Source organism: Thamnophis sirtalis, unplaced genomic scaffold (assembly GCF_051295495.1).
Source record: "Thamnophis sirtalis isolate CommonGarterSnake01/CBP01778 unplaced genomic scaffold, rThaSir2_p1.2 scaffold_7, whole genome shotgun sequence".
NCBI classification, from domain to species: Eukaryota; Metazoa; Chordata; class Lepidosauria; order Squamata; family Natricidae; genus Thamnophis; species Thamnophis sirtalis.
In genome coordinates, this window is record NW_028261387.1 from 30,398,727 (window position 1) to 30,416,698 (window position 17,972).

General features: G+C 40.7%; 1 protein-coding gene across 4 annotated transcripts; it reads left to right on the forward strand.

Annotated features, from left to right (window-relative positions):
* The first annotated feature begins 10,727 nt into the window (after nt 1-10,727).
* On the forward strand, nt 10,728-16,075 carry PARS2 (prolyl-tRNA synthetase 2, mitochondrial). 4 transcript variants are annotated; one of them, XM_087719623.1, is made up of 3 exons: nt 10,728-11,659; nt 13,781-13,799; nt 14,555-16,075. In XM_087719623.1, the coding sequence occupies exon 3, from the start codon at nt 14,577-14,579 to the stop codon at nt 16,008-16,010; it is 1,434 nt and encodes a 477-aa protein (XP_087575749.1). In that variant the 5' UTR covers nt 10,728-11,659; nt 13,781-13,799; nt 14,555-14,576; the 3' UTR covers nt 16,011-16,075. The 4 variants fall into 4 exon arrangements, with proteins under 4 accessions (XP_087575749.1, XP_013914156.2, XP_087575750.1 ...); XM_014058681.2 differs by lacking the exon at nt 13,781-13,799 and adding an exon at nt 11,818-11,950 and having other exon boundaries at nt 10,728-11,498; XM_087719624.1 differs by lacking the exon at nt 13,781-13,799 and having other exon boundaries at nt 10,728-11,498.
* The last annotated feature ends 1,897 nt before the right edge of the window (nt 16,076-17,972 follow it).

Sequence of the window (17,972 nt, forward strand, 5' to 3'; positions counted from 1 at the left end):
ATTTATTTGGAGTGGTCAAAGTTGCCAAACAAGGCACTGGTGATTTAAGAGCTAAAGTTGTTGTTTCTGAACCACCACAACTGCAGTGAAATCTGGTGCAGAGTTGCTGGAATAATCCTAATATCCTTGGTATAGGAAGAGATCGTTTAATGTCAGATGTAAGGACAACACAATGATGTATTCAGAGTACTCTCTTTATTGTTGTTCATACAAAGAAAGAAACTTGCTAAATTAAAGCACAACCTCCATAACTGTTAGATATACCCAGGGAAGGGTCTACTCTGGAGGTCTCCCTGGATACTAAGGATTCCAGACTCCAGCAACTGTGCATCAGAATCCACAGTAACAACCCCTAAAATACTAAAGTTCTTATCCATCAAAAAAAAGTTTAAGGTTCACTTAAGTAGAATTGTGGTACCTGACCACTCATAACAAGGGCACCAACAAGGCAATGGGCAGAGTTTCAGTTGTGCTCTATCATACTGTTCAGGGAAACTGTAAACTTGTTTCTTTCACAGCCTGGATTATCTTTCTCTGGAATCCGCCATAAATTTCCTTCTCTGATAATTCTAAACATGTATTTATCTGTTATCTCACCAAAATTCACATTGTAGTAAGTGTCCAAGGTTAAAAAATAAAAAATAAACTGATAAAACCAGCCCAGCAGTACATGATAATAACAGGTTATGACTTATGAGGCCCTGCCTGACCTGTGCAGGTCAGCTTTCCAGGAAATGCAAAAAGACAAGTAAAATTGCCTGAGGAATCAGGTTCCTCTTAATTTTACAAATGGTAGTTATTTAGCATTTCTCCCCTATCTCCTACACAAAAGGCTGCTTAAACACTGAAAAATATGTACCGGGGGGGGGGGGGGGATCACAATTGGAAAGGGAAATCAAAGTAACTCCAGCACCAGTTCTTAAGCTTTTATGAAACTTAATAACAGGCAGCTATAGGCTGTTTGAGGAATTCTAGAAATGATCGTCATCTCAGAACCAGCCTAGAACTAAAGAGAAATTTCATGACAAGCTAGAACAATTAATCAGTGGAACGACTTGTCTCCAGAAGTTGTGGGTGCTCCAACACTGGAAGTTTTTAAGAAGAGATTGCATAATCATTTGTCTGAGATGATATAGGGCAGTGATGGCTAACCTTTTTCTAAAGGTGTGCCAAAACAGTGTGCACACGCTATCGCGCCCATTGGCGGCAGAATTTTCACACTCCCAGGCTCTGGAAGCTTTTCTGAAGCCTAGTGAGGGTGAAAACGGCCTACCCTGCCCCACCCGAGACCCTCCATAAGGCAGAAACAGGCCCAATGGGCCAACCAGAAGTTCAAAAATGATCTGTTTCCACCTTCCAGAAGGCCTCTAGGGGACCGGGGGAGGCCATTTTCGCCCTCCCCAGGCTTCAGGAAAGCCTCCGGAGCCTGGGGAGGGCGAAAAACACATCCAAAGGACCAACTGGAAGTTCAGAAACAATCCGTTTCCGCCTTCTGGAGGGCCTCTGGGGAACCAGGGAAGGGCGTTTTTCTTCCTCCCCAGGCTTCAGGAAAATCTCTGGAAGTTCATTCCCATTGGGCCTCTTTTTTGTTCTCCCCAGGCTCCGCAGGCTCAACTGAAGCCTGAGGAGGGAGAAAAATGGCCCAACAGCCCAACCAGAAGCCTTGGGGGGTGAAAATGGCCCCCCACTGGCCCTCCAGAAGGCCAAAAATCAGCTGGCTGGCACGCACATGCATGCCAGAGCTGAGGGCTGCCGTGCCAGCAAATATGGCTCTGTGTGCCACCTGTGGTATACGTGCCATAGATTTGCCATCACGGGTATAGGGTTTCCTACTTGAGCAAGGGGTTGGAAAATTAGATGATCTCCAAAGTTCCTTCCAACTCTGTTATTCTGTTATTCAAAGAAGGTGACCCTTTTGTTCCTCTTCACAAGTAATACTGACAGCAAACAACTGCCAGGCCAAACTTAGACCAAACTTGGAAACCAAAGACACACAAACTTATTTGTGTGTATAAACTACACACAAATAAGAATCTTGCTAATCTGTGAATGTATTTCCCTCTCCCCTTCCTTTTTAGGTTTAGGTTATATTTATTAGATTTATATGCCACCCTTCTCCCAAGGACTCAGGGTGGCATACAACATTAAAAGAAACACATAATACAAAAGTTTAAAAAAATTAAATAGAATAATCCAAACCCAATTAAAATTGACAATGACATTTTTTTTAAAAAAAATCGAATTAAAATTAACAGTGATCAATAATTTGTTTTGTTTTGTTCAGGCCAGGCTGGCTTGCTGGAAAAGCCAACTTTTTAGGGCGCGTCGGAAGGACCGGAGGTCGGGGATTATACGAAGCTCCGGGGGCAGCTCATTCCAGAGGGAAGGCGCTCCCACAGAGGGTCACTAGCCGACATTGTCTGGCCGACGGTACCCTGAGGAGGCCAACTCTGTGGGATCGCACTGGATGATGGGAGGCTACTGGTGGCAGTAGGTGGTCTCGCAGGTACCCTGGGCCTAAGCCATGGAGCGCATGGATAATTAGTACCTTGAATCGCACCTGGAAGACAACCAGCAACCAGTGCAGGCTGCCTAAAAGGAGTGTAACATGGGAGCACCTAGGTGCCCCCATGATAACCCGCGCAGCCGCATTCTGGACCAGTTGAAGCTTCCGGGTGCTCTTCAAGGGCAGCCCCATGTAGAGAGCGTTACAGTGGTCCTGGCGAGAAACGACGAGGGCATGAGTGACTGTGCACAGAGCATCCCGATCCAGGAAGGGGCACAACTGATGTACCAGGCGAACCTGGTAAAAGGCCCCCCTGGTCACGGCCATCAGGTGTTCTTCTAAACTAAGCCATGTATCCAGGAGGATGCCCAGATTGCAGGCCCTCTCTGAGGGAGCTAAAATTTCTCCTCCTATCATCAAAGATGGAACAAGATGCACAAATCGGGATGACGGAAACCACAGCCACTCAGACTTGGAGGGATTGAGCTTGAGCCTGTTCCTCCCCATCCAGATCCACACAGCCTCCAGGCATTGGGACATCACATCGAGGGCATCGTTTGGGTGGTTTGGGGTAGAGATGAAAAGTTGGATATCATCAGCATATTAATCATACTGTACCCCCAAACCACGGATGATCTCACCCAGCGGTTTCATATATATGTTGAACAGGAGGGGTGAGAGAACGGACCCCTGGGGCACCCTACAAGTGACGCGCCTCAGGGTCGATCCTTGCCCTCCAGTCAACACAAACTGCGACTGATCTGACAGGTAGGAGAACCACCGTAAAATGGTGCCCCCCACTCCCAACCCCTCGAGTCGTCGCAGTAGGATACCATGGTCGATGGTATCGAAAGCCACTGAGAGGTCTAATAGGACCAGGACAGAGGAGCAGTCCCTGTCCTGGGCCCGCCAGAGATCATCGACCAATGCAACCAATGCCATATCCGGGCCTGAAACCCGACTGAAACGGATCCAGGTAGACAGCTTCATCAAGGGACTGGGGAAGCTGACATACTACCGCATTCTCAACAACCTTTGCTACAAAGCGAAGGTTGGAGACCGGACAATAGTTGGCTAAAGAAGCTGGGTCCAGGGAAGGCTTCTTAAGGAGGGGCCTCACCACCGCCTCCTTCAAGGCAGTGGAAAAGAACCCCTCTCTCAACGAAGCATTGGTAATCGCCTGGAGCCAGCCTCGTGTCACCTCCCGGGAAGCCGAGACTAACCAAGAGGGACACGGGTCCAGCACACAAGTGGCAGCACTGAGTCTCCCCATAATCCTGTCCATGCCCTCGGGGGTCACAGGATCAAACTCATCCCAGATGGTCCCCACAAGATTTTTGTAATGAATACAAGGGAAGGTCATGTTTGAGACACTTTCTCATTTGGGAAGAATTTTAATAATTGTAAAAAGAATTTTAATTCAAAATTACTTTTATTCCTGTACTCCTTTTAATCATTAATGTGGCCCACCAGTAACCCAAACTAAGTTAAACATCACCAGAGGCACATATTTATTCATACCCTACATCCTCTCACAAAGACCATGTTCCCTATAAAAGTATCTGATCTTTTGTACTATATTTTGTAGCTTCAAGTTCTGTTTCTATGCTTTCAAATAAACCTATCTGCCTCCTCTCCAATTGTGTGTCCATTATCATTCTTACACAACCCAGATTGAAACTGAACCAGAACATTCTTTGGACACTCAAATTACATCCCTTTTGTCACACACATTCAATAAGCATCTTTTCATTATTATAAAAAGAACAAATTCACAGTGATAAATCTATTTTATTTCAACCCTCCTTTGTTTTGTACAATTGTCCCAATTCCAGGAAATTACCTCAGGAAATAAAATAAATGATCATCAGTCTGGGATAGCATTTGCACTGATACAACCAAGTCAAATTTCTATCTGGACATCTGGACTTATGGCATTATAAAGATCATCTCTTGACTGGCTGTTTACTAATATTATTTTTATACTAAGATTTAAAAAATTACAATTCACTTGAAAACAAATCCAAGAGAAGGGATTTGTCCCCCATGTCATATGCTATAAATCAATTACAGAACTTTGAAAGCAATTTAGGGGCAAGTCAAAAAACTGAAAGCACCCATGACAAGCTATGTTCAACTGGAAGAGCCAAGAGCAACCCTGCCTTTAGGCAGAATTGACTTGTGTGTGTGTGTGAGAGAGGATAAGTGACAGGAATGGAAAGAGTAGCAATCCGTATTTTCACTATATGACAGTAATTTCAGCTAGGAAATGATGAGCATTCTAGACCAAGCTAAATCCCCTCTACGAGGGAGATGGGTGGTTAAGAATTTTGATAACTAAATAAATCCAAAAATGCTAGGAAATTCCTTAAAGCCTGGCACTCAGACAAATTGGCCATCAACAAGCACATAGAGATAACAGCATCTACACACTAAAAACAATAAACAGAAATAAACAGAAGAAGCTAAAAAGGAAACAAAAAGACCAGAATACCTCCTTGCCAGCAATTAACTCCCAAATAAGCAAAGATTAATATCAGGAGACCAGATAAACAACATCCTAATTAAAAAAAAAAAACTACCAAGGAGAAAACAGCATCTTCACTGGCAGCACGTTACTAGATATAGATAGATAGCAAACCCTACTCCCTTTTCTAGCACTGAAGATGTTACCTAGTTTGATAATGAAGTGTCTGCAAAAAATCAACCAAGCTCAGAAAGCACCAAGGACTCCACAGATATCAATCTCTTAATTTTTTCCTGTACACCCAACCATTTCTCTATGTTAGAAGTAGGACTGTGGATGTCATGGACTTGCTTTCTACCACCAAATATTTTGTCAGCCAGCCTGTTGCTTGCTGCCATAGACAGGGGGCAGGGAATAGGGAGAAGATTATATTGCAGCTTTGCAACTGCTGTTATCTTCAAGGTCGGATCCGTTGGCTCGAGTATGCAGTTGCCTAGCTACAATGGGTTGTATACTGTGTTTGAAGTTGATGTATTTGCGCGTTTTCCCTCATAGCTTGCTTGAAACCATTTGCTTTCAGTTTGTTCCTAGTAAAAGTACTTTTCTCTAAATTTATGAAGCCGAGGATTTTTCTTTCCTAGGAAATGAACAGAGGCAGCAGTGACAGATTTCCATGAGGATAATTTAAGATTATATATTTAATGCAGACCATACATCACCTTTTCTTTCACCTAATTTAGATGTGTACTCATTCCCCTATTTCAATGCACTTGCTCTTGTGACTGTAAGTTGAGCTAATTCAACATATTCTTCTTGAATATAACTTTTATAATAGTCTTCAGGCAGAAATGATAAATCCTCTTTTATAAGGGGCTCTGGGAGAATAGACTATTTTTAAACCCACTTTTTACTTTCAGATTCATATCCAAAACCACCTCCACAATAGCCACATTTCTGACACTTGACAGCAAAAATTACTCAACAATCTATTTCCTTTTAACTGTTGGATTTTATTTGGTTGTTTCTATTGCTGACCTCTGATGATAAATAAAATAATTTGAATTAAATGAATATTTATGCTTTTAGACTAGAGTCTCACAACTTATAAAGTTATGATTAGCTTAAACTACAATTAGCAGGACTAACCATTGCTAAGACATAAACACCATTTATAGAATATGCTGGGTGGGTTTTTACTGACTGCTAATAAAAACCAAACAAACCATATTATTGCTAACCGTTATATCAGAACTCTAATATTTTACAACTACAGAATTATTAAGATTTTATTCCACTTACACTGTTTAAACAAAATTGCCTAGAGGAAAACAGCTTAAGACAGAAAAACAAGAGGGAAATACACCAGTCCCATATTACTTAACTTTATGGTATCCAATTGCTCAGGCTTCTGTAACTTTAGAGAGAGAAAATCTCTAAAATAGTTATCTAACCTTGTTGATCAGGTTGTAAAAATAGAATATTGTGCAAGGAACAGTTAAGCAGGATTTGCAGGAAAATTAATAACGCATAGGATAAGCATCAGTTTTCTAAGTAATAGTTTAAAAGTTTAACTGAGAAAGTCCTTGATAACCAAAATTAGAGGTAAAACCTCACCCAAGTTGTGCTCAGCCTCTAGTAACTATCTAAATATCTGCACAAATTTATATGGAGGTGGAAGGATGGACAGACAGACAGCTAGACAGACAATACAGATATAGTTTGGCCGTGTCAAACTCACATTGTCATGATGGCATCACGTGACATATTGGGACATTTTTCCCCTTCGCTAAACTGGGCATGTGTGTGTGGCCAGCGCGTGATGTATCTGGCCCATGGGCCGTGAGTTTGACAGCCCTGATCTATATTATCTATCTATCTATCTATCTATCTATCTATCTATCTATCTATCTATCTATCTATCTATCTATCTATCTATCATCTATCCATCCAGGGGTGGGTTCCTATGCGAACCGGTACAGGTTTGCTCACGCATGCATTTTGTGCGCAAGAGCAACCATTAAAAGATAATAAACAAGATGCCAGCAATACCAACAGAGACAGGGGAACTGGTTCGGGGGCATGGCCAGCCTGAGTTGCTGCCGGTTCTGCGACCCAGGCCAGATTATCACTACCGGTTCAGACGAACTGGGAACAACCCACCTCTGTATCCATCTATCTCTATATCATTTATATCTACCTATCTTTATATCATTTATATCTAAGAGCCACAGTGGCGCAGTGGTTAGAATGTGGTACTGCAGGCTACTTCTGCTGCCTGCTGGCTGCCTGCAATTTGGCAGATTGAATATCACCAGGCTCAATGTTGACTCAGCCTTCCATCCTTCTAAGGTTTGTAAAATGAGGACCCAGATTATTGGGGACAATATGCTGATTCTGTAAACCACTTAGAGAAGGCTGTAAAAGCATTGTGAAGCAATATATAAGTGCTATTGCTGTATATCTATCTATCATCTATCTATCTATCTATCTATCTATCTATCTATCTATCTATCTATCTATCTATCTATCTATCTATCATCTATCCCATCTATCCTTGGTCTAATGTATAGCTCTGAGATCTTTCGGTGGTCTTCCATTCTGCAACAATTGAAGTTTCCAAAAACTGTTCAAGGGCAGCTCCTTATAAAGCACATTGCAATAGTTCAATATGGAGGTGACTAGGGCATAAGTAAACCTCTCAATCCAGATCAAGTGGCACCTAAGACAAAGCTGTGCAAAGACCCTCCTAGCCAAGACAGCTATCTGTTCGTTGAGCAGGAGTTGTGAATCTAAGGCAGGGATGTCAAACTGGTGGCCCGTGGGTGCATCACACATAGGCCACACCCACCCCAACTCCACGAATGGAAAAAACATCATGAAACATCATGTGATGGCAACGTGACGTGTTGAGTCTGACACCCGTCATCTAAGGCAGTGTTTTTCAACCTTTTTTGTGCAAAGGCACACTTTTTTCATGAAAAAAATCACGAGGCACACCACCATTAGAAAATGTTAAAAAAAATTAACTCTGTGCCTATATTGACTATATATAAAGTAATTTTCCCACGGCACACCTTACACTATGTCACGGCACACTAGTGTGCCGCGGCACAGTGGTTGAAAAACACTGATCTAAGGGATACCTCCACATTGCACACCAGATCCGTCTGAGGCAATACCACCCCATCCAGCAGCAAAGGTGTCATAGTTCTATAACCAGTAGGCCCCCTAAACTAAAGCCAGCCTTGCCAGAGTTCAGCTGAACCCTGATGTCCCCCACCCAGATCTTCACAGACTGCAGACACCAAGATAACACATTCATTATTATTATTTTGATCCAAAAAAGAAAAGTGAAGCTTCTTTTTTAAAGAAAAAAATAGACATTCTTTTTGCCTTTCTCTATCAGCTCTGCTGTAGCTGGCATAAACTTTCCTGCCACAAGCAGTCATCTATCAAATAGCACAATAATACAATACAATAGCAGAGTTGGAAGGAACCTTAGAGGTCTTCTAGTCCAACCCCCTGCCTAGGCAGGAAACCCTATACCGTTTCAGACAGATGGCTATCCAACATCTTCTTAAAGACTTCCAGTGTTGAGGCATTCACAACTTCTGGAGGCAAGCTGTTCCACTGATTAATTGTTCTGTCAGGAAATTTCTCCTCAGTTCTAAGTTGCTTCTCTCCTTGATTAGTTTCCACCCATTGCTTCTTGTTCTACCCTCAGGTGCCTTGGAGAATAGTTCAACTCCCTCTTCTTTGTGGCAACCCCTGAGATATTGGAACACTACTATCATGTCTCCCCTAGTACTTCTTTCTCTTAAACTAAACATACCCAGTTCCTGCAACCGTTCTTCATATGTTTTAGTCTCCAGTCCCCTAATCATCTTTGTTGCTCCTCTCTGCACTCTTTCTAGAGTCTCCACATCTTTTCTACATTGTGGCGACCAAAACTGAATGCAGTATTTCAAGTGTGGCCTTACCAAGGCATTATAAAGTGGTATTAAGACTTCATGTGATCTTGATTCTATCCCTCTATTTATGCAGCCTAGAACTGTGTTGGCTTTTTTGGCAGCTTCTGTACACTGCTGGCTCATATTTAAATGGTTGTCCACGAGGACTCCCAAGATCCCTTTCACAGTTAGTACTACTGAGCAAGGTACCACCTATACTGTACCTGTGCATTTCGTTTTTGTTGCCTAAATGTAGAACCTTACTCTTTTCACCATTGAATTTCATTTTATTAGACTGTGCCCAATGTTCAAGTTTGTCAAGATCCTTCTGTATCTTGAGTCTATCTTCTGGAGTGTTGGCTATTCCTGCCAGCTTGGTGTCATCTGCAAATTTGATGAGTTCCCCATTTATTCCCTCATCCAAATCATTGATGAAGATGTTGAAGAGTATTGGGCCTAAAACTGAGCCTTGAGGTACTCCACTGCATACTTCCCTCCATGTAGATGCAGTTCCATTGATGACTACACGTTGAGTGCGGTTGGTAAGCCAGTTACGAATCCATCTGGTGGTGATGCTGTCTAACCCACATTCTTCTACTTTATCTAGTAGTAGGTTATGGTCTACCTTATCAAATGCCTTACTGAAGTCCAAGTAAACTATATCGATGGCATTCCTCTGATCCACTAATTTTGTCACTTTGTCAAAGAATGCAATAAGATTAGTCTGGCATGATCTGTTTTTGACAAATCCATGTTGGCTTTTGGCTATTACTTTGTTTGCTTCTAGGTGTTCGCTAATTCGTTGCTTGATTAATTTTTCCAGAATCTTTCCTGGTATTGAGGTCAGGCTGATAGGTCTGTGGTTTCCTGGATCTATTTTTTTTCCTTTTTTGAAGATGGGAACCACATCAGCTCTTTTCCAGTCCTCTGGCAGTTCCCCGGTACTCCAGGATCTCTGAAAGATATAATTCAGTGGTTCTGAGACCTTGTCTGCCAGTTCCTTCAGAACCCTGGGGTGTAATCCATTCGGTCCTGGTGATTTGAACTTGTCTAGGGTAGACAGGTGCTCACTTATCATTTTCTTCCCTATTTCAATTTGTGTTCCTAATCTGATTTTTGTGGTGCTGTTTTTGATAGGTTGGACCGTTTTATCCCTTTGTGTAAAGACAGATGCAAAACATGAGTTAAATAATTCTGCTTTCTCCCTGTTGCTTGTCACCTTCTTGCCACTTTCTCCCAGCAATGGACCAATTGTTTCCTTAACTTTTTTCTTGCTTTTAACAAGTTGGAAACTGCTTTTTTTTTGTGTGCTAATTTTTACTTTTGTGGAAAGCCTTTCTTCATTGTGAGCCTTAGCTTTTCTCACTTCATCTTTGCAGGTTTCGGCTATTTGCTGATATTCTGCCTTAGTTATGTCCCCCCCTTTCCACTTTTTATACTTATCTTTTTTGTCTTTCAATTTGTCAGAGTTCTTTATCACTTTATATCCTTCATGATAAAACCAATAGCCAAGTAGTAAAATTAAGTCTATCGAAACAGCACTGCAGTACAGAATTGTTCAGCATAACTGCTTTAATTCCTACCAGTTTATTGCAAGATTGAAATAGAAAGCATGTAATGACAGACCATTGCCTCCTGAACAGAAGGGACATTGAAGAATTGGGAAGTCAGGTCTTGGTGCTAAAGGAAAATATGGGGAGAAAAGTTCTAAATCCAAATATTGAATATGATTCCTCTCTCTTCAATCTGTTTTTCTTTTTAATTTTATTTTTACAAGGAATGGGGTGGAGGTTAAAGGGACTAGAAATCGGCGGAAAGTCTTTCAGTTAGACCTGCCCATTCCTGATATGATCTGACAGGAAGGTTTTTTCTTCTTCCCGCCAGCTGGAAAAGCGGGGGAAAGGAAGAACAGCAAAGCCAAAATAATCAGCTTCTCCTTTGCCCATCACGCATTGTCCACATGTCATCTGGATTGCACCGTTGCGCAACGATCCAGTTCAGTCCCGATGTAGACTGGATGCCTACTATCAACGCAGAAGCAAATTCCATGCTGCAATACTTTTCTGCTCATTCATAGATGAGGGCTAGCCCTTCAATAATAGCTGTTAAAATTAAAGAATATTGCAATATTAACAACCTAACAGGCATGAAAAACAAAGCCTCTTATAACCCCGAAACGTGGGCGCGGGTATATAACAGAATGTCGTGGTTATATCCAATGTTCTGACCAGGCATATGTCTCAAGTAAGATTTAAAACCTGGCGAACGTGTGCGTGCGCTTGCCGTTAAAATGTAAACAAAAAATAGCTTTGCACTGCCTCCTTAATATGACACATGGTGGAATTCGGACCAGAAACATATGCCATTACTCCTCCAAGAATATTAGACGCGGGAACAGCCGGCTTCACTGCGTCAGCCCGGAAGCGTTCCGAAATAAAAAGGAAACTATGTGTACGCATGCGTAGTTGCAATCGAATTGCTCGCAGGTCTTGCGCAATTGCTGGAAGGTCACGCTCCGCATTGAATGGCATCGGTGAGTTTTACGAAGAAAGCGATCCTAGCCACGGTCGGTGCCGTAAGTGAACGCAAGATGAAAGAGGGGTGTTCCTGGCGAGTTTGCTCACGGGACTGTTGTTTTGTAGACACCGAGCTGTATATCTGCAGTTGGGGCAGCGGTGCAGTTTGAGTAACAGATAACAGAATAACAGATTTGGAAGGGATCTTCTCATCTAGTCCGACCCCCACCCAAGCAGGAGATCCTACACCATTTCTGACAGATTACAGTCTAGTGTCTTCTTGAAAGTTTCCAGTGGTGAAGCTCCCACAACTTCCTAATGCAAGCTGTTCCATTGGTTGATTGTTCTCACTGTCAGAAAATTTCTCCTTATTTCTAGGTTGAATCTCTCGAAATATATGATCTTCCATGCCCATTGCGTGCTGTGCGACTTATTCCCAGAATTTCTTCCTTTGGAGGCTTGTTGCTGATGATCTTCACAAAAAACTTCAAGAAGCATTTAATTTAACAAAGTACGCATTGGAATAACCTCCTCTACCTGTATCCATACTTTTCCAGAAAACTGGAAGGCATCAGGTTGGGAATGGCTGTAGTAAAGCATAGTTAGAAAACTTATTCCAGATATAGCTGAACTAAAGTTCTCCTTAGCTATCTTCACTGGCCATGCAAGCCGTGAGTTACAAGACTGCAAAGTTTCATATTCAGTATCCCAAAAGTATCCCAGTATCCCAAAAGTGCTTGGAATGCATAGGAACATGAATGCAATACCTCCCTGTGAGTCTTTAAACCTGCCCTATCTTTTCCCTTGGATCCTGCCACAGCTAAGGAAAGATTGGATTGTTCCTGAGATAAAATGTAACTGCTTTAAAAAAGTGGCAGGCAGGGGTTACATCTATGCTCTCATTATCCCAAGCACTTTGGCCCAGTGGTTGGAAGGCTACTTCTGCTGACTGCCAGCTGACTGCAATTTGGCATTTCAAATCTCATCAGGTTCAAGGTTGACTCAGCCTTCCATCCTTCCGAGGTGGGTAAAATGAAGACCCAGATTGTTGGGGACAATATGCTGACTCTAAACCCCTTAGAGAGGGCTGTAAAACACCGTGAAGCAGTATATAAGTCTTAAGTGCTATTGCTAAAATGCCAATCTCATTCTGAAAAGCAACTAAAGTAAAGATATGGCTGAATAAAGATCCTTTATTCCCCATTTGCATTCTTTATAGTTGATTGATTCATTACATTTAATCAAGTCACTGTTGACTCTTAGCAAATACATAGACCAACTTAGCAAATACATAGACCAACCATACATTTCCCAACTTCAGCAACTTTAACATGTGTGGACACACTAGATGGGGAAGTCTGGGAATTGAAGTTCACTTATTTTGTATTTGCTGAGGTTGAAATACACTAATGTAGACCTTGACCAGGATATCTGTCACCATTTGACTCTTCAAGTCTTCCAAAAGTGTACCCATCACCACTGTAATCCGGGCCATCCACATTGCTGCTGTTTGTTCTCTTCTTTTCTTTCCTTCTGCCTTTTCCATCATTATGGTCTTCTAAATGGAGATGTGTCTTTTCCCAAAATGTGATAACCTTTGCCTTGAGTTAGAATTGTTGTACACAATTAACTCATCATTAATAATGCTTATTTGCTTCCTTGTTGCAATATAGGATAACACTGAAAATAGAATATTGGGTGGTATTAAATAACTCATTGTTTCTTTCTGCATCAAAATGATGCAAGATCTAATGTTACAAGAAATGTGTGCACTGTAACAACTATATATATATATATATATATATATATATATATATATATATATATATATATATATATATATATATATATATATATATATATATATATATATATAACTTTATAATGAAAACGTAGCCTACTTTTAGATACATAGTAAGGAGTAAAATTTAAATAGGAGTTAGTATATTTAATATTAAATATATTTTATTTAGTTGTGTGCTTACTAAGGTAAGGATTGATTTAGTAAAACAGAAGAAATAAAAATAAAGCAACAGTGAAAGAAAAAGGAAAGGAGAAAAGAAAGCAATATATTAATCCAGAAATAAATACAATGCATACATACTTTTTTTGTCCAGTTCTAATAAAGTATTGCCGTATTTTATTATGCCCTTCAATATATATTCTATGTTTGTTCTAGTTGCAAGCCCTATCAATCTACTAAGTAATTTGGCCCATTAATGTGTCTTTCCAATGTTAAAGGATTCTTGGCAATGAGAAAGACATACATGACCCCTGTCTGTCCAATTTCCATGTAATAGGTATGCAATTTAAAAAATTGATATCCAAAAATATAAAACTTTACTCAAAATCAAATTAATGTATGTAATTTCTTGGATGCTTCTGAAGTTATTTTTTTCAGCTTACTTCAGCAGCTGCAAAGCTAGCTGATTCCTGCATTATATTTCCTTGTATTAGTTACACAATTTACAACATCAACCAGAGAATCTGGTTTTTTTGTCTGTTGCTCAATTGGAGTTCAGGATGGAGCTAGTTAAAATGCCAGCTACATTTTTTAAAGTCCAAACTACTATTTAGCTAAATAGTATAAAAAGAAATTGTTGTAACAAGTTTATATTATAAAATACAAAAGGAAAATTCCACTCTCCTTTACCCACTTTCTCTCTCTTTCTCTCTCTCTTATATTTCCCTGAAGGGTTTTAGAAAAGGAAAATGTTTGTTTTTTTTTTTTTTTTAGCTAAGAAGTAGATTAAGAAGATACTTGGGTTTCTTTCTATTCTTCCTATTCTGATACCAATTGGTTGGAGGGTCTGGAGAAAATTACCATTTATAAATATATTTAAATTCACATGAGGATTTAAGATGTCCATTTTATTTATCATACATGAGATGGGGGGATAACTTTTAATGGTTCTTTGAGACAGTCTCTGCAAACAAGCTTCAAGTTTTTTTTTCTAGAAATGCTTTATTTTCATACTATTTTACAATATCATCCAGAATAGTTCTTATTTCCTTGTCAATCAATGTAGTGTAAATTGTTTTGTCATACAGTATAATGTAGCTTATAAGCTTAATTATGTGAAATTAGTTTTTGTTACTTTCTCTTTTCCTGCAGATCTGGAACTGAAGCTTCCTCTATGAATGTTAAAATGAATCTTAAAATGGAACAACTTTTTAAAACAGGAAAAATAGTGCTGCCTTGTCTGGCTAATTGGGTCATGTCCTGTCAAAGACAGAGTTACAGGTCTTACTGCAATTTTCATAAAAAACAAAAGCTTTTTCCACAAATGAACCTGCGGGATGACACTGAAGCATTCCAGGAGAGCAGATCTGGAGAACCAATGTGTAAAAGCCAAACATTGATGTTACAGACTGGATTGATTTGTCCTGCCAACCCTGGATGCTATTACTATATGCCTTATACCGTTCGAGCGATGGAGAAGCTTATCAAAGTTTTAGACCAAGAAATGCAAGCCATAGGTGGCCAAAAAGTGAACCTGCCCACGTTATGTTCAGGAAGGCTCTGGAAAGCCAGTGGAAGATGGGAATTGATGGGTAAAGAGCTTCTGCGAGTGACAGACAGGCATAGTCAAGAATATTGTTTAGGGCCTACCCATGAAGAGGCCATCACAGACCTAGTAGCTTCTCAAGGCTCCTTGTCTTACAAACAGCTTCCTCTTTTGTTGTATCAGGTGACAAGGAAGTTTCGAGATGAGCCGAGACCTCGTTTTGGGTTACTCCGTGGCCGAGAGTTCTACATGAAGGATATGTATAGCTTTGATGTCTCTGAGGAGGCCGCACTCCAGACCTATTCCCTTGTGTGTAAAGCCTATTGCAACATATTCAGCCGGTTGGGGCTTCAATTTCTGAAAGTCCAAGGAGCAACAGGAAGCATCGGAGGGACATTGTCTCATGAATTCCAGCTACCTTCGGATGTCGGTGAGGACCGATTGGCGATATGTACCAACTGTGACTTTTCAGCCAATCTAGAGATAGTAAAGTCAGATGAGATGCATTGCCCCATTTGCAAAGGAAAGCTGGTTGAGAAGAAAGGAATTGAAGTGGGCCACACATTCTTCTTGGGAACGAAATATTCTTCCGTTTTTAAAACTACTGTTCAAACTGCTGACAATGTGCCTGTTCTAGCTGAAATGGGATGTTATGGGTTGGGTGTCACCCGCATCCTTGCTGCCTCCATTGAGTTGCTTTCAACAGAGAATGCCATTCGTTGGCCAAACCTCATAGCACCTTATCAGGTTTGCCTTATTCCTCCCAAAAGTGGCAGTAAGGCAGACAAAACAACAGAACTCATAGAGGATTTACACAGGTGTGTTGCTGAAGCCATACCCCAACTTAAAGAAGAACTTGTGCTGGATGACCGGACTCAGTTCACCATTGGAAAAAGGTTAAAAGACGCTGACAAACTTGGCTATCCTTTTGTTATAGTATGTGGGAAGAAGGCTTTGGATGACCCTCCTCTCTTTGAAGTATGCAACCAAACCACGGGTGAAACCCTATTCCTTACCAAAGAGGCTACAATTGACTTGCTATGTAAAGTCCACATTCCCTGAAAACTGGATTGGGGTACTGGCAGTTCTAAAATATTAAAACTTTGTCATATCAAAACATACAATAATTTGAGTATATTGGATTTTTTATTGTTTTAATTTCTAGTTTGTAACCCAAGCACTACAATGAAGCAGAATGATTCCTCTCTTTCTGAAGCTTTGTATGTGCCACCCATACTAGGTAAGTAGGCTAGATAGGAAACATGTTCAGATAAGATAATTGTACTTTTTTGGAGGTTTACATGAACAGAATCGTCTGGGCCCTTCTCCCCACATCCCCTTTATAACCCCAAAATTAGGGGGGGTCTCTTCTGAGCCTCTTGCCCCGCTTACATTTCTACTATAAGCTAACCTGCTTTTTGATTTACTTATTATTTTATATCCCACCTTTATTATTTTTAGAAAACTTAAGGCAGTGAACATATCCAATACATTCTGCTGCTTTCTATTTTCCCAACAAACAACAACCCTGTGAAGTGAGATAGGCTGAGAGTGACTGGCCCAAGGTCACCCAGCTGGCTTTCATGGCCAAAGCAAGATTTGAACTCATAGTCTCCTGCTTTTTAGCCTGAGGCCTTAACCATTAAACCAAACTGCCTCTCTTAGGCTAGCTGTACATTTCAGGTACAGAAACAGCAGGCCAATGTACAGAGGGGGTTTTCTGGACTGTGTGAACTTCTCCCTATAAAAAGTTCCATAGAATTCCTAAGTACTTTTTTTTTAAAAAAAGCTGCTCCCTTCCTTAAATGAGAGTAGATTACCTGTTTGTGTGTGTTACCACAATGTTTTGAGTTCCATTTTTATTTTTGATATAGTTTAAACCAGTGTTTCTCAGCCTCAGCAGGTTTAAGTGTAGACCTGAACACCTTATGATAGTTGGGGAATTCTGGGATTTGCAGTTCACGTTTCTTAAGATTGCTGAAGTCGAGAGATACTGATTTGAAACATCAAATGGCACACCCGTGGAGTGCAAGCCCCTAAAAGTCTTCTGTCATTCAAGCTGCCTATCTCATCAAACTTTTTAATGAAAGTGTTTGCCTTGTATTTTTGATCATAAGGTTCTGCCTGCTTTAGAATCTACCTTAGGCTGACTTCATTAGGCAACGGCATTGTTTTCAATACAGAAAGGCAATCTCTTCATTTCCTTCAAAATAAACTGGTGGATGACATGCCATTACAGGTAGTTAAAATAAGGAAGGGAAAGAGCCTCCAAATATATCTGGAACAGGCCATTCTTTTCTGTCCACTCTGATTTAGGTTTCTTCCCCTTTCTCTTTTCTTCCTTCTCCTATGACCTATGGACTTCAACTCCTGTAATTGACTAACTCAGGAATTCTGGGAGTTGAAGTCCACAGGTTGTAAAGTTGCCATAGTGGTCCCACCCCTGTCATATACAAAGCAGGAACTACTTGATTATTCCATAAATCCAAACTAGCAATTTCTAGAAAATTAGTCTGGAGGCCAAGAGAAATTAGTTTGATGTTTCTCTGGCACCAAGGTCAACTTTGTTCTAGAGCAGTGGTTTCCAATGTGGGGCCCATGCCCCACAGGGGGACAATTGGATTTTTAATGGGGCAATTTGAACCTTGTTTAAACTAAGTTAATGGCCTTTTAGGCTTCCTCCACGTGAGTAGAGTTCACTTTTTGAGTAAACTAAGAATTATATGTCATGGGATCAGGATTTTAAAGATGCTTAGGTGGGGCATGACCAAAAAAAGGTTGGGAACCATTGTTCTAGAGCATCCCTAGTCTAGAACGAAGTCTAGAGATGCTCAGTCATCCAGGTTGTGGTTGTCTCCAAGGTGCTTTTTCAAGAGGCAACTGGACTTTGAAAGAAAGAAAATTCAGTTGCCTCTTGAAAAAGCATCTGGGACAACCTATTCTAGAACCTGCCCATAAAGTTGTAGTCTTAAATATGCACCTTTCAAAATGCCGCCAAACTCATTAGGCCTATTTTCCAAAACA